At 42.1% G+C, this 24,116-nt stretch overlaps 2 protein-coding genes across 7 annotated transcripts in view; one reads left to right on the top strand and one right to left on the bottom strand.

Moving 5' to 3' along the window:
- Positions 1 to 6,313, top strand: part of MTMR10 (myotubularin related protein 10) — a 36,645-nt gene extending 30,332 nt beyond the window's left edge. For all 5 annotated transcript variants that reach the window (XM_069025767.1, XM_069025768.1, XM_069025769.1 and 2 more), the window contains 3 exons: positions 138 to 308; positions 1,156 to 1,338; positions 1,854 to 6,313. In XM_069025767.1, coding sequence (XP_068881868.1) covers positions 138 to 308; positions 1,156 to 1,338; positions 1,854 to 2,453 — 954 coding nt within the window. In that variant the 3' untranslated portion in view covers positions 2,454 to 6,313. The remainder of the gene's footprint in view (positions 1 to 137; positions 309 to 1,155; positions 1,339 to 1,853) is intronic.
- Positions 6,314 to 6,350: 37 nt separating this feature from the next.
- On the bottom strand, positions 6,351 to 23,857 carry FAN1 (FANCD2 and FANCI associated nuclease 1). 2 transcript variants are annotated; one of them, XM_069025765.1, is made up of 15 exons: positions 23,752 to 23,857; positions 22,944 to 23,077; positions 21,414 to 22,844; positions 18,616 to 18,756; positions 17,931 to 18,126; positions 17,385 to 17,618; positions 16,787 to 16,918; positions 15,558 to 15,666; positions 14,713 to 14,832; positions 14,124 to 14,288; positions 13,083 to 13,251; positions 10,301 to 10,404; positions 8,728 to 8,922; positions 8,218 to 8,346; positions 6,351 to 7,375 (listed from the first exon to the last, which is right to left on the bottom strand). In XM_069025765.1, the coding sequence occupies exons 3-15, from the start codon at positions 22,720 to 22,722 to the stop codon at positions 7,238 to 7,240; spliced, it is 3,141 nt and encodes a 1,046-aa protein (XP_068881866.1). In that variant the 5' UTR covers positions 22,723 to 22,844; positions 22,944 to 23,077; positions 23,752 to 23,857; the 3' UTR covers positions 6,351 to 7,237. The 2 variants fall into 2 exon arrangements, with proteins under 2 accessions (XP_068881866.1, XP_068881867.1); XM_069025766.1 differs by lacking the exon at positions 22,944 to 23,077.
- Positions 23,858 to 24,116: the final 259 nt, after the last annotated feature.

The following is a 24,116-nucleotide window of genomic DNA, read 5'->3' as shown; positions in this document are numbered from 1 at the left end:
ATAGTATCACGAAAAATGCAAGACTCCAAATAGTTTACCCTGTTGAATAATGTACTAAATACCCTAACTGCAAAGAAATTGGTATGATTTGGGAAAAGCTTATGTTAAATCGGATAATTCCTTGTTTCTTTTCCCAGTCTCCTTTGTTCTTGATGTTCCTTGACTGTGTTTGGCAGCTGCTGGAACAATACCCAGCAGCCTTTGAGTTCTCTGAGGTGTACCTGACCATCCTGTACGACAGCGCCCGCATCTCCTTGTTCGGCACCTTCCTCTTCAACTGCCCTCACCAGCGAGTCAAGGAAAGCACTGTGAGTAAGAGAGGCTGCAGCTGCTTGTCAAGCAGGAGACTACAGCCTGCCCCCTTGGAAATAACAGCATCCCAGCTAAATGCTTCCTGTGTGTTCTTCAAAATGGCACACTCTGTTTGGGGCAAAATATTCAGGTCCCCAGGTGAATACAATCAGAATGTCCTCTCAGGTGATCTTTGCAGAGACTGTGACTAACTATCGAAGAAAAAAGTCTATTGAATTCCTTTGTTGTTTTTTTCCTAGGAAAACATTGCTACTGTACATTATTATTTGTACTCCTCTAGGAAGCAAATCTGTATCTGGAACTCAGAAAGTAGAATGACAGGCAATAAAGAGAATTTCATGCTTCAGGCAAACTTTGAAATCTCTTAACAGAATTTTTTAAATAGTTGAAAAAGTTGGGGATGTTGCATAAAGTTCCAGTAGTAATGTACAATGGAAGCATTTAGAAAACTGAACACTTAAATTTGTTTTTGAGAACTGGAGCTTATCAGAACTGTCTGTAGATGGCTGATAAAAGTGAAACTTACTTATTTTGTTCAATATTTTCCCTTTAGAGTTGTAGGTAGCAACCTTACAAAGAAGCAGAGTACTGAGGGACTGTTGCTGTATTCTCAAAATGCCAATTTGGGGGTTAAGAGTAAGCTAACAAACAATTTAATGTAATTGAAAAGTAACTGCACAAATGCAGAGCAGCTGTTTTCTCCTGCTGTCTTGCTGCTCTGTTGTGCTGCCTCTAAATTACATCCCTGCTCCTCTTTGCCCAATAGTTGTGTGCTGATTTTAGGATTCATGAATAAGCCCATTTTCTTTGATTTTAATCTGCCTGAATGTTAACTTCTCATAGGAATTTGCTATAAGCAAAAATATTCAGCTGGGTGATGAGAAAGGCCTCAGGTTTCCGTGTGTTTGGGACTGGTCTCTTCAGTTCACGAGCCGGGACCGGCTGCTGTTCCACAACCCACTGTACATCGGGAAGAGCGCGCCCAGCGTGCACAACGGGGCCCTCCGGACCTTCAAGCGCTCCAAGGTGACTGGGGGGGCTGTGAGGGGCTGTGCCTGTGGCTGAGGCTGTGCTCACTCTCAGGGGTCCTGCTGGGGATGCTGCAGGTACCGCTGGATTAGCAGCAGGAGCCTTCATTGTGTTGGCTTCCCAGCCTAAAGAAATGATTTTCTGTAGAAGATGTAAATTGTTGAGCCTTGTGTTTTAGGACATTTTCTGATATGGCTGAGTCACTGCCAACATTTGCATTATTTCACCTTTGTAAAAGTGATGACAGGCCACTTTTTCCCCCTGGGTTTGTCAGTATTTTCAGTAAATACTGATTATAAGTCAGTCATTTGTTGCTACAAAACATATCCATTTCTTTTTAAAGGCCACAAGTGGCCACAGTTTGCCCTGTGAGCCCTGCAGTAGTGACTCACAAGCTCAGAACTATTTAAAGGTCACAGCATTTCTCTGGATGATGCACCCTGGCAGTTCAGGGAAATTTACTATTCCAATGGATGTAGAACTGGAAAATTACCGGTATTTATTTTCTGCAGAAAAACTACAGCTCCACACTGCGAGGTGTCCCTCCAGCACTAAAAAATGGAATAATCGGTGAGCAGGAGTTCCTTCCAAGAAGAAACTCTCTGATACTAAAACTGAAGCCGGACTTTTTCCAGCCAGCGGAGGGGCAGAGCCACAATATGGAGCAGTACTTCAGAGACTGGTTTGCAAAGCCCGTTGATTTGCACGGAGTCATTCTGCCCAATCTCTCTGGAACACAAATAAAACTGTGGAAACTCTGCTACTTCCGCTGGGTTCCCGAGGTCCAGATCAACCACGGCGGCTCCATCACTGCTTTCCACAGAGTTTCTTTGTTGGCAGACGAGGTGGACATGTTAAACCGCAGCCTGCGGCAGTACAAGAGCAACTCCTCCTTGCAAGGCCCGTGCTCAGAACTGGATCAAAGCAGGATGTACTTCAGAGCTAATGGTTTAAATGACACCTCCGGTGCCCCAGACTTTCTCTCCTCCTCATTCCCATTTTCTCCTGTAGGGAACCTATGCAGACGGAGCATTCTGGGAACACCTTTAAGCAAATTTTTAAGTGGTGCCAAAATCTGGCTGTCCACCGAGACGCTTGCAAATGAAGACTGAGGTGATGTGGAGGTTTAAAGGTTTAGGGAGAATACTGCATATCATTTTGTCTTTTCTAACTTAACACTGCTAAATGCGGCATTGAAAGCTGTAATAACTTTTATATACAAACATTACGTAAGATTTGCACAAATATTTAAAAGCAAGGCAAGTCATGCTTCAAATCGCACAATTTTGTCTTCAGTAGTTCTCATCTGCTGGGGCTTCTGCTCCCCAGTTCCTCCTGTTCTTGGGGGTTTGGCTCATTACAAGTGATAGAGCGTTTCATCAGCTAATTGAAAGGCTTGGTGTGATCATTAATGAGGGTTCTGCTTCAAATACTTTTGTTTTCCCAGATAGTGACTGCAGTGACCAGCTTGGAAAGCCAAAGTAGTGCAGTGGAGATGAACTGACAGCTGAAATCTGGGAATATACTGTTTATCAGACTGCCTCTTCAGGAGTAATACTTACATGCATAGATACAAACATACTAATGTTCCATGACTTACCACCCTACATATGTGCTAATGCAGTGTATCCATGGGAGGGGTTGTTCCCTTTTCTTGCTCTCCCCAAAATGTGTTCATTAGCAATTAGTCAGATTTGTGCTCTTTGTCGTGAGCTTGACTTCAGACTATAGAAATCCACATCAGGACAATGCACTGTTAACCTTAAAACATTTACTGTAGATACGGTATTGCAGTAGCTTTAGAAGTGCCTTTCATTAGGAGAAAACAGTAACAGGATTACTCTAATGCAGCTGACACCCCCCCCAACTTTTTAAAGCAGATTATTGTGGCAAGTTCTTGTTCCATCCCCTGCTTCCCCCTCTCCATTTCTGGAAACAACAGGCATCCAGAAGAAACAGCAGGTATTCCCTCTTTAAGGTTAAGCTTGTTTTTAAGTCCCACAGGATCCTCACCTTTTTATAAGGGCACCTTAATTACTCAGCATTATATCCCTGCACAGATCCCAATCCTTGCCAACCCTCTCGTCATTTTTTTGTAGGATGAAGTAACTTTCAGCAGAACTCATACTTGAGCCCTGCTGGAGGAAGTCTGGCTCCACATTGCCAGTTCCACGAGGGGTGCAGGTGCTGCAGTCACTGGTAGGCAGGTGCTGCAAGAAGAGCAGTGAGCGGTGCCTTCTTTCTGCAGACGTGCACATCCATAGGGACAGTGCAATGCACAAGCACTGCCTGAGGGAATTACATCCAATAGCCTCTGTCTGCTTAATGCAGCAGCCTCCTCATTGTTCTGAAACCTTTTTAAATGATAGCTCTCCCTGGATGCTGTGCCACTTGAGTTTCACAGGGAGAAAGGCAGGAGTGTGAAGAATTCCAGGAGGGTGGAGAAATAGCGATGTGTCATTCTCGTAGGTTAAGGCTCCTGTCAGCTGCCTTCTCTGAACAGCAAAGCTGTATTTTCTCTTAAATTATTTCTATGTAAAGCACTAACACTGTTGAACTGATGCTGAGCCTCTATCCAGGTGTAGCCTTACCAGTTAAGGCACCAAAGGCCTTATATGATGGACTCAAAGCTGTTCTCAGTTTTCTCAGTGGGGAAAAAAGAAGGCTGCAGGATGGGAGTACACAGGATGGGAATACGCAGTGTATTTGAGTTTGAAAAAAGGGAAGGGGATAGGATTTGGAAGTCTTTGTAAAACCAAACTGATCTTCAGAACAGCTTAAATCCCAAAGTGGGGTTTGGCTCCCAGGCTGTTCCCTGTCCAAGGCTGCGCTGTGCTCGCACTGCTGGGGTTGGTAGCAAGGCAGGGCCAGTGCAAAGGTGATCAATGTCAGGGGAGGGGGCTTCTTCTTTTACCTAGCCAACCTTCCAAACCCTGTTCCTATGCAAAGAAGCTGGTGGGTGTGTGTGTGCTGTGCACAACGTGGGCAGGCACAGGCTGTTGTGACACAATGCCAGGTGCTTCTGGGCAACTGTTTGTGAGGAAAAAACGTGCATCACCTCAATTGCCTAATTATGCTGCAAGATGAGCGGAGCACGTTAAATGGTCCACAAACCAGTTGTGTTTATTTCCAAGCTTGCTGGAGCAGTCATCTCACTTGTTCATTATCAAAGGTTTGTATTAGTTTCCTTTTGCCATTCCTCTTTTCCCATTAGCTTACTGCTTTCCCTGGCCTGATACTTGACATAAAGACCTCAACCTGTGTGCTTAGTGTCTTTTGGTACCAATTTATTTTCTTTTAAAATGACAGTTAAAACTATAGTGTCTTTTTTTTTTCTTTACTTAAAGATGTAACTTCTTTGGTTTAAAGGTACCAAAAATGTGTAAATAAATTACTCCACAAAAGCAGCTGGTGGAATTAAAAAATGTTCAGGCTAGTACCCTTTGGGGGAAAAAATGGGTACTATATTTAAACAGAATTGTCTTTTATAAGGAGATTTCAGACATTTTTACATTTCAGTTCTAAAATGTGTACAGATGCTGCAGAGGGTCTTTGTATTTTATATATATATAGCATGGGAGAGGGTTAAAAATAATATGCCTTTATAATAAACAAAACCTGTCAAAATACCTATTTGCCAAACAGACTTAAAAAGAAATTTTATACCATTCCAAAAAGGGAGTTAGGTAAACAGAGGCTGAGAGGGGGCACCTCCTGCAGAAAAGAAGGGAAGAGATCCACCTTTCCCTAGACTTGAAGACAAGGTTCTGCTTCCTTGTGTGGCTCAGCCTTGCTGAGGAGTCTGAGCAACTGCTGTGTCTGTGGGAGTGAACGTGTGCCTGTGGATGCTGCTGCTTCCTCTGAGTTAAACAGCTGAATCCTTTCTGATTTACTTTTGAAAGACAGGTACCAAGTGTAAATTTTGAAATATTCTCCACTCTGCACAGTTGCCTTATCAAGTCAGTAGGGACTGTTCTGAATATCTTTAATAACTTTCAAAAGCAATTTTGTGGTGTGAGTATGTATCTTTAACTTCTGTGTACAGAATACTGACATGCAAGTGTATATATATATATGTCTGTGTATATATATGTACACATATCTTCAAATTTTCTTTTCTGCTCACCATTTAAAACAAGATACTGTTAATGCCATTCTCATGTTGCAAGAGTAGAAAAGCTACCAAGCAGCTCATCCTTTTGTGTTTGTAGAAAATGTGCATTACTGCAGCTGTTCCTGGCGGAGTCATGACTTTGTACCACACACGGGGAGCTCCGTGGCTGCTCCTGTGGCTGCTGACCCCCAGTGCTCAGTGCCAGGGCTCAGTGCAGGGCTGTGACCATGGTGGCACCTCAGCCTCCAGGTGCTACCCTGTGCCACACGTGTCCTGCCTCCAGAAATGCACTGAGAACTGAGTGTGCATGTGTCTGCCCAGGCCTGCACGTGTGCTTTGTGTGCACCAGCCTGCAATACCACTCTGGTCAGTTAACTGCCTTGTGTTTTAATGAAAATGTAGCAAGCTGGGCAAATGTTTTGGCTTATTCTCAGATAGAAATATATTAAAACCAAAAAAAATCTAACATATATTTAAGCAAAGGATGAAATCTTAAATTTGCCTCTAACCAAGAGACAGAAATCTGTACCTCAAATTGCTCTAGGCAGTAGGTTTCTAATGCTGTTGCTGTGATGGTTTACAATTCACCATTTCAACTGAAACTAAAACCTTTGTGCCTGATAATGATTTACTGAGTAAAGTAGCAGTGGCAGAAAGATTATAAAATCCTAATGCTGAGTTGTGAATGTGAAGTAAATTAGAGTCAATAAAAGTTTGTACCTTTCCACAGTGAACTTCAGGTGGTTTTCTTTGACTTCCCCTAACAAAAAAAAAAAATTGTATGTGTGTGGTTTTTTCCAAGAATAGCATGGACACTGTGCTATAGAAAGATGATTAATAAAAATGATGTGCAAATTATCTTATTTCTGGCTATATTTTATTACAGTGTCTTCAGTTTGCATGGTAATCTGATAGCAGGAAACTTACTCAATATGAGAATGAAGACTCCAGAGAAAAGATGTTGGCTGTGTGTTCAAATTAAGAGAAACCCACGGGATTTTGATGTCTTAAAAGGGAATTCATCTTTTTAATTCCAATTGACTGACATACTTCTGAACAAGGAAACACATCAATTTATGTGGGGCAGAACTGACTTTATTGAGTGTGGTCATCTTGGCACTGACCAGCTCCTGTCTACTACCAGAAATATTTCCCTTTATACAGGTAATACAGATAGAGCAGAAGGGGCTGTTAAATAAATTAGCCTTTCATACACAACAGCACATTAGAACAGCATTAAAGCTTTATGCCCTACTCTGCCATCAGTGAACACCTGTATTTGTTTATGTACAAGTGCAAGTAGTAAGTGGGGACAGGCAGAGAACCACACTGGTCCTGACAATCCTGTCAAGGGGCTGAACTCACACCTTGTGAGGAGACCTGCCCAACATAATGAATCTGGGCCACACAGGCACCACAGAAATGAGCAGGACCTGATGTCCCAGATTCTCTATTGTAGAGATGTTCTCAGGGGGTAGCAGTGTGAAAGCAGCTCTTCCTCCTCACTGGGCAAACCCCCCAGATTACCTCAGTAAGTTAGGAATTGGGGAGGGAAGAGAAGGGCTCTGCTCTTCTGAACACAAAGTGACACGCAGTAAATCATACTGACAGTCTTCTCTAATTATGTTTTAGAATGTTTTGTGCTAAAAGGACTACAGTAATGTTCCAAGAAACTAAAATTTTAGAAGAAACTATTTTTAATAAGCAGCACCAGCAGCCAGTGGTGTGTGTGCTGCCTGTTCCTTTAAGAACACCTGAGTTACGCACATGATCCAACCTCTGTCAGCTGAGGCGTTTGCTCTTGCCTCCGACGTCCTGCACGTGACAAACCTCCACTGCCGCCCCCAGCTTGTGCAGCTCGCTCAGCCACAACATCTGTTTAGGAGACAGGCGGTCGTTGGGGCCCTTCACCTCCACCAGCTACAAGGAAAGGGGGGGGATGGTTAGGAGTGTGCCCACGGAGGAACTGAAGGATCATTAGCTCCCACAGAAGAAGTATTTTTTTATGGCTGTTATTTGTGACAATAATAAAAGATGTTAGCACAATGGAAGGTCCAGTGGATGCTGAATTATTACCCCATTTTCAAAATTTAACTGTAAGAATGAAATTTTATATAGAAAATATCCACCAAAACACAGACAGAGGCCCTGGTGAATGAAGATCTCTCATACTGAAAAATCAATTGTCTGCACCCTCACCTGTTCCAGCTGATACTGACAGCAACTTACTCAGGTGTTCTAGAGAACTAATTTCTGCTATTAGCTCTGTATCATAAACACATAACAAGTTGCTCCAACAGATGAGATGTCCAATAGTCTTCTAGTAGCTATTTCCCTACCATGCAAGGCACCATCCATGACTGTTTACTCAATTTCTGTAGCAGACACTGACACAGTTGTAGACTCAAATAGTCCAGATTTTGTCTAAGTGGTGCCAGTAGAACCCCTTGCTACCAACAGTCAGAATGTGTGTGGCTGACTGGTAACAGGTGCTTTACATTACATTTAATCAAAGACCTTTTCTACACCAACCTTAGCCAGGGATGATAGTTGCTGGTTCTCCCTAAGCCCATTAAAGCTCCAGCACAGCTGCTGGAGGAGCAGATAATCACCCACTGCTCCGTGGGGGCTGGGCAGCTGAGCTGCAGCTCTGACTCCACCACCACAACAGGAAATTACAATTTGTGTGTGGGCTGACAAGTGCAAGGTTTTACACGAGGGGAGGTAACTGAGCTCCGAGTATTCCCGTGCTCCCCACACACCTTGAAGTGCCGGCTGTGGGAACGCCACACGAGCAGGTCGGGCAGCCCCCCCCGGCAGTGCCGCAGGTCCCTGGACAGCCTCCGGAAAACACCGCTCAGGAACGTTCCTCCAAGGCAAGAGACCAGGCTCTGCAACAGAAGGTTTGGTAGTTGGGGTTGGTTTTAATTTCCTGCAAAACCATTTCCCAACCCTCACAAGAATATTGGATGGCCCAGCTCAGTTCTTTGTTTAGTCTCGCATAACAAGAAACATTAACTAGATGTTTTCTACATCAATTTTCCTGCTGTGTTCCCAGCTACTGTTGCAGGAAAAGTGGCCATATGAGAATATTGTAACAGTACTTGTCCAGGGGCTTCAGCAAAAGTCTCCCTAATCCTAATTCCTCCCTCCCACCACTCTTGATCTGCCATGGTTCCGTGCCTCAATACAATCTGTGAGCACACTAGGGCCAGATGTAGTAGCTGAATGTCAAGCTTAATTGGGGTGCCCATGCTGGACAAGTTACTTACCTGGACTTGTGTGAGGGAAATAAAACGTCCCCAGTTAACCAGGGCTGCTGTTTTTCCCTCCTGACTGGTCCAGACGTCAGCAACCAATTTTGCCAGTGTCTCAGAGGAAGCTGTGTGAAGCTGCTGGAGTCTGGCCTCGATGACAGCCCTCCTGTTCTCATAGAAGCTGTCAGTGTATAAATCCAGGGGGGATGTCTGGATGAAAAGGTAAATACAGCTCTGAGGAACTGCCAGCAGAGTAGCTATTCCCAGAATGACAATGTCCTACTTCATATTTTTCTTAACTAAAAAGTCACTCAAACATTGAGCTGATTTATCTTGAACATGCCCACCACATAAATATTTATTAACTAGGAAACATTTGCATATGTTTTACCACCCAGTGCCAGTGCAACAAACACTGGCCACATCTCGGCCTCTGCTCTGTTGTTTTGAACTCTAGACAGAGGTTTCCTTTAACAAAGAATTCTGTGCATTCCCAGCACTCTGTGCAGTAACGTTCCAAGCGGGATCAAGACTGCTCAGGCACAGTGAGCCGTTTGAGGTGAAAGAACAAAGCCATGATGAAGCTGGGGCTTCATCCTCCAGCACCCACAGGAAAAGCCCCAGACAGCGCTGAACACTCAGGGTGTAAAAAGCCCCTGCAGCAATTCAGCTTTGACTGCTGCTGAACAGGCAGGGCCCAAGAGCCACGGCAACTTTCCAAAAGCAAGTGCAGAGTGCTTAGGAAACAGCCTTACAAAAATGGCTGCCACACATAATCCCTGGAAAATACAGCCTAGGAATGACCAAGAGAATCAGGTGTGAGCTGTCAGCTCATCACTGTTTATGCCTGAGGATCATGATAGCTTTGCTCTGCATTAATAAGGACAACAAGAAGAGCTATTTGTATGAATTCTATTTCATTGTTTTGTATGGCCTTTGGAGTTACAGCTGTCCCCTTTCCATGCTCCCTGTGAGCCTGGTGGTTTTCAGCTCAGCAACAAGGACTTCTGCTTCAGATGGTGAAGAAAAATAACACCACAAGACCACCTGGAATTATTGACCTTAGGGTGTTACAGGGAGTTGTTGGAGAGGGCTGTGTAATGTTGTTTGCTTGCTTCTTTGTCAAAAACGAGGGATGATCCCAAAAAAATGGTGCGGTGAGGTGGGTAGGGGTGTTAACAAACCCGAGTTTAAAAATAAGGCTATTGAAAAGAAACAGACTATATTTTTTTCCAATGGAATATGTCATCTTCCAACAAGAGGAACAAGGCTGTGGCATAGCAGTGTTTCTCCACTGACTATAAAGGACACCTTGCCCAGTGAGCTCAGCTACAGGACACAAGCATTTAGCCAGAGCAATCCCACCCTTTCTGACTGTGAATCCAGCCTGACACAACAACTGGTTACTGAGGAGGCCCTTGGTAATAAACCAAATGTAACAAATAATAAAATAAAGGGAACACCAAGGTCTGTCTGGAAAGTCCCTCAGAATAAGATGTTAATCTAATCCCAAATAAGATTTTAACATGGTTACTGAATCTACAGCAATGGGCAAATAAATTAACCAAAGAAAGCCTTTCAAAATTACCTGATAGGAATTTCTGAACACGTCAGGTATGTCATCCATGAAAATGATATCCCACATTAGAATCCCATACAGTGTAATAAACGTTGAGCCTTCCCCATGAATACCTAAAGGGCAGAATTTAATAAAAATGGAAATATTAATTTCTACAGCAATGTCATATGAAGAGGTACTGAGCCATCACAACCCAAAGCAGAAACATGCCATGTTCAGGTTCATGGCCAGCTGGTGTCAGCACACATTCTCACTGCAGCTGCAAATGCAGTTCATTCCTGCCCCATTCCCCAAGCCTGCTGCTCCCAGGCCAGGGAACTTCAGCTGCAGCACAGCTTCCATCCCTGCCCTGGCTCCCACAAGGCTTACTGGGCTAACTCTGACAAGTCTTAAATACACTTTTTTAACATTAAAAAAATACAATATGGATAATAATATTAAATAAATTATATAAATATAAATTATATTGAAAACATGATATATATTTATAGTATATAATTACATCTTGTCTATCGTATAAAATATTATTCTATATAGCTGTTTTATTTTATTGTAAATATTATATATTACGCCTTATATATGTAAACATATTTTATATGTAAATACATATGTGTTCATGCATGTATACATGTGCTCCTATATGTGTATATATATTCATGCACACATATGAGCATGTCAAAACAACACGTCAAGGACACCAAGGAGGGCTTCTTCAAATACCTCAACACCAAAAGGAAAACTCAGGCTAATGTGGGCCTGCAGCTAAATGGAGGGGGGGCCTGGCAACAGGGGACACAGAGAGCAGGGTTCTGGAACACCTTCCTTGCATTGGTCTTCAGTGCCAAGACCAGCTCTCAGGGATCTCTGACCCAGGAGACCTGGGGAAAGGAATTTGGAAGACCTTCCCCTGGTTCAGGAGGACTGGCTTAGAGAACATCAGGGCAAACGTGACATCCACGAGTCCAGGGGCCTTGAGGGATGCACCCAGAGCAGGCAGACACCATGGTGAGGCTACTCACCATCATCTTTGGAAGGTGGTGGCCATCAGGAGAGGTGCCAGAAGAAAGCAAATGTCACCCCATTCTTCAGAAAGGGAAAGGAGGACCCAGGGAACTCCTGGCCAGTCAGGCCTCACCTCAGCCCTCAGAAAGCTGACAGAGTGCCTCATTCTGGGAGCCATCTCTATCACATGGATGACAAGAAGGTGATCGCGAGTGGTCAGCATGGATTCACTACAGCTAAACAACGCCTGATGAACGTGACTGCCTTGTACAGTGAAGTGCTGTGCACTGAACAGGCTGCCAGAGAGGCTGTGGAGTCTCCCTCACTGGAGCTATTCCACAGCACTCCTGTGCCATGTGCTCTGGAATGGCTCTGCTTGAGCAGGGTTGGACCACATGACCCCACTGTGGGCCCTTCCAACCTTAACCATTCTGTGTTTCTATGACTCTGTGAACATTTCTATGTATATGTATGAACATACATATTTATGTGAACATAGGGAGACATATAGATGTATGAATATATATATATAAATGCAAACACAAGGAAACACTTTTTCACTGTGAAGGTGATGAAGCACTGGCACAGGCTGCCCAGAGAGGCTGTGGAGTCACCCTCCTCGGGGATACTATAAAGCTGGACATGGTCTGGAAGAGTGGGCTCTTGAGCTGAGGGTTGGACAAGGTGACCCCCAGAGCTCCCTGTCAACTTCAGCCACTCTGTGATCTTTGTTTGTTGTTAGTCTGTTAGTACAATATATTATCTATAGTAGTGTAAGCATCATTATGTCAATACATACACATCCCAGAATGTATACGTTACTATACACTATGTAATGAATAGGATTGTGTGTATATATATATGTATCATACATGCATGATACCTCATACATATGAGGGGGAGCATGTATGTGTTGGGGTGTGTGCATGGAGCTGGAATGGGAATTCTGGATCATCACTAAATCACACATGGCCACTGCGTGCTCAGAACTGTATTGAGCCAAGAAGACTAATGGTGAGTGGGTGGGAGTGAGGAACTGAGTGGGGATTTCAGCACAATTCTCCCAAATTCTAAACATTGTCCCCTTCCTATTTACCCTTTTCTGACATAGCCACTTTTGCTCCAACAGTATTTGGGAACATATCGATAAAATAAAACTATATTAAAATATATATTTTATAGAAAGATACAAATTTTACCTTTAAAAATAAACTGCCTACCTTTTTGTATTTCACTTTTTTCCTGCAAAACAGACCTATCTGTTCTTACTGGTCAATGGCTTTTCACAGCTACTAAGTTGTAAAAATACACAAACAACTACTAATAGAGTCTTTCCAAAAAATCCTGCAGTGTTGTGCTATTGGTATATACTGTTTTCATGGACATCTAGTACCAAAAATCAGCGGACGTTTACATTTCCTTAGTGACACTCCCATAAATGATAATGCTAGCATTTTGCCCTTACCTGTTCAATGGTAAGAAAGACAAAATAAGTGATTTTCTGTGTAGATGAAGAAAAAACACTGGGGTTTTCCTAATACATTTCAAAACCACCTTTGGTAAATGAAGGCAGCAAATCATTAAAGGCCAGGAAGCAGGTCAGGTTGAAAATATATGTTAGAGCACTTTGGTAAAGAAACAATGTATTAGAGGTGTTTGGGAAGGAAACAGAATCTGGTGTAATGAAATCAGCTAAAACTGGTCTATTAAGTAAACTGATTAGTAAATAGTTTCTTTACTCCCACAGTTATTTCACTGTAAAATATCCCCAAACCAACAGCGGTGTTACCCTGATCGAAACCATTCCTCCTGTAATGAGTTAATGCCAGCTCCTCCACTGAGCACATGACAGTGGATACACTGCAGTCTTCACCTCCTTCTCCATCACCAATATCCTCCATGAGAAACACAGATTTTCCCATTCCCATCTGAGGACACATCTTTCCACTGATTGTAACCTGAACATATGAAAACATTTGGTTACTTTGCATCATCATGTTAAAAAAGCTTTAGCCCAAAACCCCCTTTTCAGTTTTCTTAAAATCAGAACTAGATTTGTTTCCAAAAATCAACTGAATAAAACTTAACCTGCTATTCCTGTGAAATCATCCTGTTTAGCTTTCATAAACTGGCACATTTTTCAGAAAACAAATGTCTAGCAAAAATGCTGGGCAGATGGGAATGTAGCCTTTCTATGTGCAGGACCAGGAGCTAAAACACAGAAGGACTGAGGAGACTGAGAGAGGAAGGGCAGTTCTGCTCTGATTTTGTCCAGACAGAATTATCTTTACAATGGCATGGAAGATTTTTTAAAAATCCATTCTAGTATGATGCAAGCGCACCACACTGAATACTTGCATAGCACATATTTAGAGTGTGTAACTCCCAAAAGTTCCGAAAAGAATGCTGGCATTTTTTTTCAGCCATTAATCTAATGCTGACACTATGCTAAGGTTACTATCACTTTTTCTAGCACACAGAATGCTTGGCCTGCAGCCACCAGAGACAATGCACTGATCTGATCAGACTCTTCAGACAGAAAGGCTCTGAAGGTATTACTGATAAATTAGTGGAGTTTATGGCTGATCACACCCATAACACATATAAAGCAATGCAAATTAGATCAGTGTACAGCTGACTAACTTCAGACAAGAAGCTGACCAATGTAGAAGCAATTGATTACAAAAGGCTTTTGTTTTAGAAACACATTTGTATTCCTTTTCCTGAAGTATGTCAGTCAGAGACTGGTGTATGAATGTAACAAGTCTCCCAGATTATTTTTCCTTGTTAGAAGTAAAAGGAGCTCACAAGTTGCTGCTCCCTTGCTTACATGTGTCACATCCTCCACAGTGAGGAGGGGCAGGTCCTGCAGCAGGCCCTGGAACTGCTTGCAGCTGGGGGAGTCTCTGATGCGCAGGGCGCGCTGGCACAGGGACAGGCGGTGACCGGTGCGCACAGCTGGGTCTGCCAGCCCTCTGCGGATGCAGCCAATGGCCTGGCAAAGAGCAAGGGGACAAACAACAATTTACAGAGATCTCTGCACACCTCTCTGTTCAAGAGCAATTGATTGAAGGAGCACAAACGTGAGTGTAAAAACAAGCATACAGGACAGGGCCACCTTGCCAACTGATGTAGTGGAGTTCTAACCAACGAGTAACATTTTGCAAGGAGGCTTCTGGATTCAAATTTACACTAGTACGGTAAAAAAAATCCTCTTCATTTCTACTAATCAGTATAAGATTAAAGAAGTGGATTAATTTTCCTAGGAGAAACTGGTTTTCTGACCTTGGGATTCCTACCAATATCTGCATTTTTAGGATACTCTACTCCACTGTTCTTTCCATAAGAAATATTTTTTTAAATGTTTTCAGACAATGCCTGCAGTGTTTCCAGCTTTCCAGCAGCAGTTGTAAAGATACCTTCTTAATGTTTTTCAAGTGCTGATGTAAATTCAGAGCCAGTCGATCCCACCATCTCCCTCTGCTGTCAGCACAGTACACATCCTGGGCCAGGAGGCTCTGCAGCTGCTGCACTGCTTCCTGTAGCAATGGAATTGTACCTTTATTAACTGGCTTACAAAACCAAGTTCAAGTTAGCTTGTCACTTCCCCTTCTAATTAATGAATACTACAGAAACTTTGTCTCTGGACAATCCAAACCTACTTTTTACTCCATTACCCAATATACCTGTTTCTGATGCATACGTGTATCTTAAAAACACTAGAATAGAGATATTTTTTTGTAAACTTAAAGGTTAGCTGCCAAAAATACAGTATTTTTATCCTCTCCATATTTCTTATTGTATATGAAAAATATCTAAGTATTACTTGTTGCTTTTTTGCAGAGGTGAAGTCTTCAGAATAATCTCATTTGTTTTAACATGTAAATCAAAGGCCTTTGGAGATGTTAGTCCCCAAGGAAGAGGCAGGGATTTCTGGAAGAATTCTCTTTCAAGATTTTTCTTATTTAAAAACAATAGCCAAATCTAGTGAAACACAGGTATCTTTAAATAATGAAACAAGCATATCTCAGCAATAGTCTTATGGTGTATTATATATGGTAAATCTTTGACGCATAAGCAGAAATCAAAAAAATTTAACTTTCTAGAGCATCACAAAAAAAGGGCTCTTTTCCCTTAAAAGTAACTTGTTACTAGAACTGCAGCAAGTCCTGGCAAACATTACCACCATTTTCCAGCCATATCAGAAATGTAAACCAATGTACAAAAATTTAAGCCCATATTCCTATTCACTTCACCACTTTACCTTATACTTGTGAAGTCTCTGCAGAATTTCAACTCCTTGAGAAAGGATTCTTGTGTACACCCAGCCAACCGTGAAACGTCGCAGGTAATCAGGTAAAACTCTGTGATAGCTGAAAAATAAGAGCAGCTCAGATCCATTTAATTACAGCACTTTAAATTAATAAAATTCTTTTACTACGAATACTTATATCAAAAGCACTTATAAAAATTAAATGCCTTATATATCCAAATTGATCTGAAATGAGTATCCCAGCTGCAAAGTCAAGAACCCAAAGGTAAGGCAATAGTTTGGCTTAGGGAGCAGCACTTGCACAGCGTATTTTAGTTTCAACACCAGTGAAATTATCAGTTAATCAGTTTTACAACAGATGCAAAACAGTAACTTATGACATCATATTTTGTTACCAACTCATTCTCATGAGTCAGAAGTTGAACTTCAGAAACAAAGCTGAACAAAAGAAGAAGTCTAGAACAGGAATTTCCTGCCATAAAAGAAGACTAACATCTTTTCAGTAGGCACCTCTGTGTTTCAGGACAAAGTCTTTTAAATGTCTTATTCAAATCAAAATAGATTTTTCCACTGTCTTCAGTGTAAAATGGAACAGACCTCCCAATGACCCTCTATGAATATTATTTTAAATCAGTTCACATGGAACTGAATATCATGCCAAACATAAGGCTTTAACTTGTGGTGTATCATTAAGCCAGAAAACAAAATAATTAAAAGAAAAACTGATGAAGAACACTTCATATCCAATACATGTTATTTCAGTTCTCAGATATTCAGTAACATTTCCTGAGCAACACCCACTTGGAAATCTAAAGACGTGAATAAACCAGCATGTTTTCCCATAACATTTCCAACATCCTTTTGTCCACAGTCAATTTTAATTTCTGCTTATTGCCATTTGTTTGAAAGTCATAAAAAATACTATGACAAGGGAAAAATAAGGCTGTTGTTCTCCTGCACTGGCACATAGAACAGAACTGTTTTAGTGCTTTATCCATGCCTACCAACTCTTTCCCAAGATTTTATAAAAAAGGTCTTTTCATATAGTAACTTAAAAGCTAAACAAACAATAAGGAAGTTCCCAGCTTTCAAGAATATTAAAGTCTCTAGCTTTATCAGGCTTAAATAACATAAGCCTCTCTCAAAAGGAAAAGTACCCAAGGTAAGATAATATACGTAACAGTTTCCTGCAAACACTAGGCCAGTTTCCAGTTCACTACCTCAAAGAGGGATGATTCTTCAGTTCGCTCCAGGTTTCTTTAGCACACAAATACATCTGATTAGCTTCTTCCCAGTTCCCATTTACCATTGCAGCAGCTATATCATTTGACAGATGAACAGCAGTTGCATACCTGTGGTAAAAAACCACAACGATTTTATTAAGCTTAAAAAGCGTCTATAGCTGAAAGAAATTCTTCCCTTCCAGTCTCCAAAGACATTAAAACATGTAGCCATCTTTATTCTTAATCTTGTAGGATTAGCAGAGTTTAAACTAGCAGGGTACGTGGTCTTTAAATTTCCTTAATACTAGAGAATATAATTTTTGTTTAGTTCCTAAGCAGCACAGCAATTGAAGAAACAGCTTTCATAAGATGACAACGAAGCAAATAAATATGCTATTTTGGCTCGAAATGCAAGCCACTGTGAATTACAAGTCCTACCTCGATACAAAATTGTATTTAAAATCATTGCAAAATTAACACTTCTACATATATACATCTGGAATTCTACATTTGAACTCTTATTTGCCTGCACAAGTGCTGCAGTAAAGCTTTTCTAGAAACGAACAGATTCCCAAGCTGCCAAAGCTCTCCTTACCTGATGAGATCCTCTCTGTCCTGGAAGACCTGTGTTTTCCTGTTTACTGTGTAACTGGGGAACACCATATGCCCCATGTTAGCCCTAAGGACTGTGGAGAGCAGGCCTTGCCCAGCACTGCCAGCTTCTTCCTCTTCCAGTGACTCAGGCAGTGAGAACAGCAGCAGAATTCGAGAAAAGACAGCCCGAGGGCCTTTGCAAACCCTGACACATTTTCCAGCCAAGTCCTTCACCCTGGAAGGACAAATAAAATTATTATAACAAATGGTTTTTACCATCACTTGTAAAAACTAAAATAAACTGAATGAAGTATGAGAGTAACTTTTTTTTCAAGCCAATTAATGTGTAAACTTGATTTTCCTTGAAAGAAGCAGAGAGACTATAGAGTCTAGTATTTACTTTGACTCACTGTGAATTGAAATATAATGCTGCCTTTTTTTATTAATAAATTCACTAAAGGCATTCCTCTCTTGAAAAGGCATCTAGATTTCAGTCATTTGAAGCACAACTTCCACTCACCTTCAAAATGTAACTGTAAGCATTTACCTTTTTAAAATCACTGTCCCAATACCAGCCTGGCTCCTACTGAAGATCGAACGCTGCTTTGACAGCCTCAGAAAATCATCCACAAGTTGCTGTTTCTGACCGTTTGGGTTTGGCAAGTGAAAGATCTTTGCCAGTGTTTTTAGCTCAGGGGCTGAAAGCAAATCCAACCCTTCACACAAATCTTCCAATTCAGATTCTAAAAGTAAAATTATCCACATATATTCATTCTATGTTACACACATACACTCAGCAACAGCTCACAGTACATTCATACAACCTAGTACTAATCTAATGATTTAGGTTCTTCAAAAATGTATTATCAATGCTATCTGGTTCACCCTGAAATTCTTCTGGATCTTCTTCTGGGCCTTTTCACAGGTCTACTTTGAAGGAATGGAATAATCAGAAAAAGAACACCCTTTACAACTTCAAAACAACAGCAAAGATTAAAAAATCTGTTGAGTTACAAAAAAAAAAAAATGCTGTTCAGAAAGACTGGTCTTCTCTATCATTTAATTTGCACTATTTGTATTTTCACAAGACCACGCATCTACCTGAAGCCTTTATTCTGCTCCTCTATTCTCTTCCCAAGGCACGGACAAGCATATAGTGCATTGAACTCTAACAAGACAAAACTGCAGATTTTATTTGTAGTATTTTAAAGGTTTATTGATGCTGGCCTTACCTGTTTGTAGAAATCTGGCTTCAGCCAGTTCTTCAATTATTGGTGACAAATCCACACTTATCTCTTCATACTCTATTTTGTTCACCTTTAACCAGTTCAGCTTGCGTTGAAAAAGTCTCACATATAATTTCTGCCCACCAACTGCAAATTTTATTTACAACAGGGAAGGACAAAAAGAAGAGTAAATTCTCAACACAGTACTAGGCACAATCACCACCTTAACCAGAAAAATTACTTTGATGCAGGTACTCTCTAAAACACATTTTAAATCTCCCCATGTTCTACAAGCAGACTTGATAAAATACCAGGACTTACCTTTCCAAGTAATTAATAAGTTTATTAGAATCTTTAAGTTTTGTAGGTGGAAAAGTATTACAACATATTTTGTAGGCAATGTACATTACTAAAATTCATTTTGACATGCTTACCCTTCAAGAAATATTTTGTTTTTAAGAAAAAGACAACTTCATTTTTCAACCCTGCATACTGTGATGTTAAATAGGTCTTTTTGCTTTCTTAACCAGTCATTCAATAACCAAATATTTCATGCTGGGGAACAAAAGAAGCTGTAGTCTGACAGAATAATGTCGTAATCACAGAACACCTCTTCGTGCAGCATTCTTCAGATTCTTATTTTTCCAAAGATAAGCCTAATTTTACAAATATATCTACTGAAAACAATGAGAAAAAACCTCCTGATCATTTGATTTTATCAGGGAAATATTCCTTTAAAGTATCTTTTAAAAAGACTTTTAAAATACTAACGATGCTGAAATTCAACAAAATAGCTTATTAAATTTTAGCTGAAAATAGTCTAGCTATTGTTACTACATTCAGCAACCTTCTGAATACTTCATTCAACCCCCATTAACTTCTAAATTTTTTACCCATCTGCTGCTGCTGCTTAACTGAAACTGATCGTTAATAAAAAGACACTGAAACACTACCAGGCCTAGGTATACTTAAGAAATGGCAGATAAACATTAGAAGTTTACTTAACAATTCTCCTGTCCTTAGAAGGCTTTTTCAGCCTTTTCTTTAATAGAACTTTTCCAGGATCAATTCACTGACAGAACTACATTCAGACATGTAAGTCTGTCATTTTCTCTGTGGGGTTATAACTCCTTTAAAGTCTGTCCCCAGTTTTTATCATTCTGGAGAAAGGAAAAGGGTTAACACATGGACATTCTTTCCCCACACCGTGGAAGTGACCAAACTAGGGCTCCAACAATAATTTCATAATAAGCTTCATAAACTTACACTCACTCACATTATTCACTGAAGAATAGTAGACATTTCAGCAGAAAATAATTAAATACTGGAAAATACCTATATTGAAGCAACCTCATAGTACTAAGCAGGTATTATGGGATTTTTTGTGTTATGCTAACTGAAAGACGACACTTGCTTAGGTAGAAACTTCTAATGTGGGACAGATAACTCATCTACCTGAGCTTTTAAAGTATCCTGCCTGGTATTTCTTGAAGGCAACGACATCCATCTGTCAGTTGTCCAGGATTTGTTATCTACTGACTTAGTGCTACCCTCTCACTTCTCACAGCTCAATTGCTGCATCTTTCCTGCCCTGCAAAGAGAGATTGTTTTATCTGTGATCCTCACATCCAGTGATTATCAGCACCACTTTGCAGTAATTCTTTCTGTATTCCCAACTCCCGTGAGAGGGGAATTCTGGAATCACACTACTGAAAGAGAAACAAGCAGTTCTTTTATTTAACATAACAAGCTCCTGTTACTGATCAGTGTTATTCACATCCAGGGAAGTGTGGATGCTAAAAAGCAGGAGCAGAGGAATTTTCCAGCTGCCTTTGCATTTTATGAAGTTTCTTTCTCATACAGCTAGCTGAGAAAAACAGTTGCTGAAGCACTTTGTGAAGTTTTTCTTTCTCATGCTTTAGCTGAGAAACAGTGAAAGATGGTTTTGTAAACTATTACTGTATCTTGCACCTGGGTTTGTTTTCCAGCCTTGTTTTGGTACTCTGGAAAAAATATTTTGAATGGGTGTTAGAGAACCTCAGCCAATCCCTCTAGGGGGTGGCTGGTCAAGCGACCAATCATATCATGCTGTCTCATGTACAAAGATATATAACCTAGTGTGTAAATAATAAAATAATTCCCTTTTCTCCTTGGATTGGATTGTGTTGTTTCTTGCCAGTTCTCGGTAAAACAGTGACAGGGAAGGGAATGTGGAAATGGGGAAGGTATATGCTGAACATCTCTTTTAGTATTTGTCAAAGTAGCCAATGCCTGCATACACTACTGGCCTAACTGTGAGTTTATTCCTGGATCTATGCATGCAAATGATGTGCACCTACTGCTTGCCTCAGAGAGCCAATAACAAGACCTTTGTTGCTTCCTTTCTTTATATATTCCCCTTTTAACTATCACAAGATAAACAAGGCATTACCAAGCTCCAAGATGTCACCACTGTAATATTCTCATGGCCTGGAGCACACCAATGGGCTCTGCAGACCCCCCCCAGGTTTGGCTGCTTGTGTCCATGGCCAGCTCAGATCCATTAAGCTGTGCAAGCCAGGCTGCTGGGACGGCTGTGTGAGGCTGTGTCCCCCCCATTCTCTCAGGAGCTGTACCTAACAACATTAGGAGAGTTTATTTACAGAAAGCCACTGAGGGGTATATCTCCTGAGAAAAAGGAGCTTCTTCCCTTAAGGAATTAATCAAATTAAATTATCAATTCATATAGCACTTCTCACATAAAACTATGTAACAATGCTCTCTACAAGAGGTAATGTGGAAACGCATTTTTTAAAAAAAGATACCTGATAATTTGTAGAACTTGGTTATAATGTTCAAATCCTGCTCATTAAATAGTCTGACGTCATCTTCATTCTCCAATACAGCTCGCAGCACTACTAAAAAATTCTGGAGGTAGTATGGGTGACCAGGAGAGTTGGGCACAGAGAGGACCTCATCTATTTTGTCTATAATGTCCCCAGTGGAATCCTGAGATTCTACCTTTTCCACAGTTTCTAACGAAGTATGGTTCATTTCATTCTTAAAGTCTTCAAGAACTTCCACAGGAAGTATCTCTACATTGTCCCTGCTGAAGCAATTTTCTGTGTCACAGTTCACTTCTGTCTTTGAAGAAGGAGTAACTTTAGTGTGAGGCTGAGTCTCGACTTCCAAATTACTGGTTGGGTCTGCTGAAGTATGGATGGCTAGAGATGTTTCAAATTTATCAGGACTAAGTATCACACCTTCAGACCTGCTTTCTGCTTTGGTGCTCCTTGTATCAGATGGGAACCTTTTGTCATTACTGTTACCAGCCAGTAAAGGTACCTGAACCATATCCACAAGGTCTTCTTGATTACATTTGTTTATTCCGTTTTGAAATTCAGGTTCCCTCTTTGAAATATTTTGTTCCTTATGCTCTCCCTGAGAAGGCTGATTTTCTTTCTGAGAACTCTGCCCAGCATCAATCTCATCATCATCGTCGTCATGTGCTGCAGCACTTCTACAGGCACCATGAACAGCTGGAGGCGAAGAGTTGATCTCTTCATACAAGACCTGTTTTCCTCCCTGAAGACAGCGTCTTCTGGACAGTTTTGAAGACAAGCTTCCCAAAGAGACTATTTTAACTGTTTGAGCCTGTGATTCATTGTTAACACTAAAGACTGAAGTATTATTGTTAAAGTAAGGACTAGTCTGTTGTGCTGCACTCCCTCCTGCTTTCGATAAATTACTTTTGGAAGGACTTGTTTCTAGATTTAAGAGGTTTTTTGAAAAATATGAGCTGGAAGTAATGCTCAGATTTGCAGCTGGGGGACTCTTACTCCTAAAAGAATTCAGTGTAGCATCAATGGCACCAATCTCACCACAGTTTCTCTGACATGTTTCATCAATGTGCTTATTTATTCCATATCTTGGCACCAATTGCTCACACATGGGACAGCTAATTTTGGCAGGGGGGACATTGTTAAAAAAGGAAGTAATAGAGGATGATGCTGAAGGTGTAGATGGTGTTCCTGTAGTTTCCACTTTTTTTGTTGTTTCTTTTTTCTTCTTATTTTTACTGAGTGACAAACTTATTTGGGATCTTTTGATTCCTGAAGACCTAGCTTCTGCCATTACAAAACTTCCCAGCAATTACATCGCACAGACAACTCAATTCAGGGCATATTTCTTTATTCTATTATACTTAAAAGACTTTTCTTGGCTTTTCCTTTCCCATCTGTAATCCTCTGACATGCCTTCAAGAAAAAAAAAATACATTGAATGAGTGGTCTTCTAAGGTACTAGATGCAACCAAGACGTATAGAAGTGGAGAAGTGAAGCAATCCTTAACTTACAATGCTACTGTCCTTTAGCTTGCCTCACCAGGCAGAGAAGCATACCACAGGGAAGATGAGCACTGCAGGTGCCTTTAAACGGCTCAATAAACGGAAAATTAATCTCAAGTCTGCATTTACATCAGCAAGTGAACCTGGAATTCAAATAGGCAAGTTCTCTAATATTCACAGAACAGTCAGGGTTGGAAGGCACCGCTGGAGATCATCCAGTCCAGCCCCCCTGCCCAGGCAGGGTCACCTGGAGCAGTTAACACAGAGAACACATCCAGGTGGGTTTGGAATGTCTCCAGAGAGGGAGACCACGACCTCCCTGAGCAGCTGTTCCAGTGCTCTGCCACCCTCAGTGTGAAGTTCTTCCTCATGCTGAGGTGAAACTTCTTGTGGCTTAGTTTATGGCCATTGCTCCCCGTCCTGTCGCTGGAAACATTTTATCATTGTCTTGTCTGCTACTGAGAGACTATTTTCGGTGCCAAGCACCCGTTTCCAGAGCACACCGGGCTGCCCTGCAGCCCTCACCCTCACGGGTGCTGTGCCTGCCCGAGCCCGTGGTGCGGCCGGGCTGAGCTCTGCCAGGGCCGGGGCGCCAGGCCGCTCTCCAGGTGTTCCGGACGGCGGGGCCCAGGTTCCCGAGTCATTCCTGGTGCTGCCATCCAAACGTGCCCGCCCTTTGCCGGCTTGCCCCGCTCCCCCACCACCGCCCCTCCCCGCGCCTGGACCCCCCCTCGGCCGGCCGTGTCCCCGGGAACAGGAGCCCAGGCGGAGCCCCGCACAGCCCGTCCGGCCCGCCTTTCCGCCCTTCCCCACGCACCGGCGCCGCAGCCGCGCGTCTCTCCCGGGGCCGTGCGGGCCCAGGCCGCGCCGTGAGGGCCCGGGCCGCGCCGTGAGGGGCCGGGCCGCGCCGTGAGGGGCCGGGCCGCGCCGTGAGGGGCCGGGCCGCGCCGTGAGGGGCCGGGCCGAGCCGTGAGGGACCGGGCCGCGGCCGCCGCCGCTCCCCGCCCGCCGCCAGGCCTGAGCAATGCAGCGCCGATGGCGGGCAGCGCGCTCTGCACGCTCCCTCACGCGGAGCGAGGGCTGTTGTAAACACCGTGCCCTCCTCAGATTTAGAATTTTCTTTTATGACAACGCGTGGAAAACAATTGAGGTGCACAGGGGCATAACAATCCTGTGCCATGC

Source organism: Aphelocoma coerulescens, chromosome 10, assembly GCF_041296385.1.
Source record: "Aphelocoma coerulescens isolate FSJ_1873_10779 chromosome 10, UR_Acoe_1.0, whole genome shotgun sequence".
NCBI classification, from domain to species: Eukaryota; Metazoa; Chordata; class Aves; order Passeriformes; family Corvidae; genus Aphelocoma; species Aphelocoma coerulescens.
This window is presented reverse-complemented; position numbering and strand designations above follow the sequence as displayed.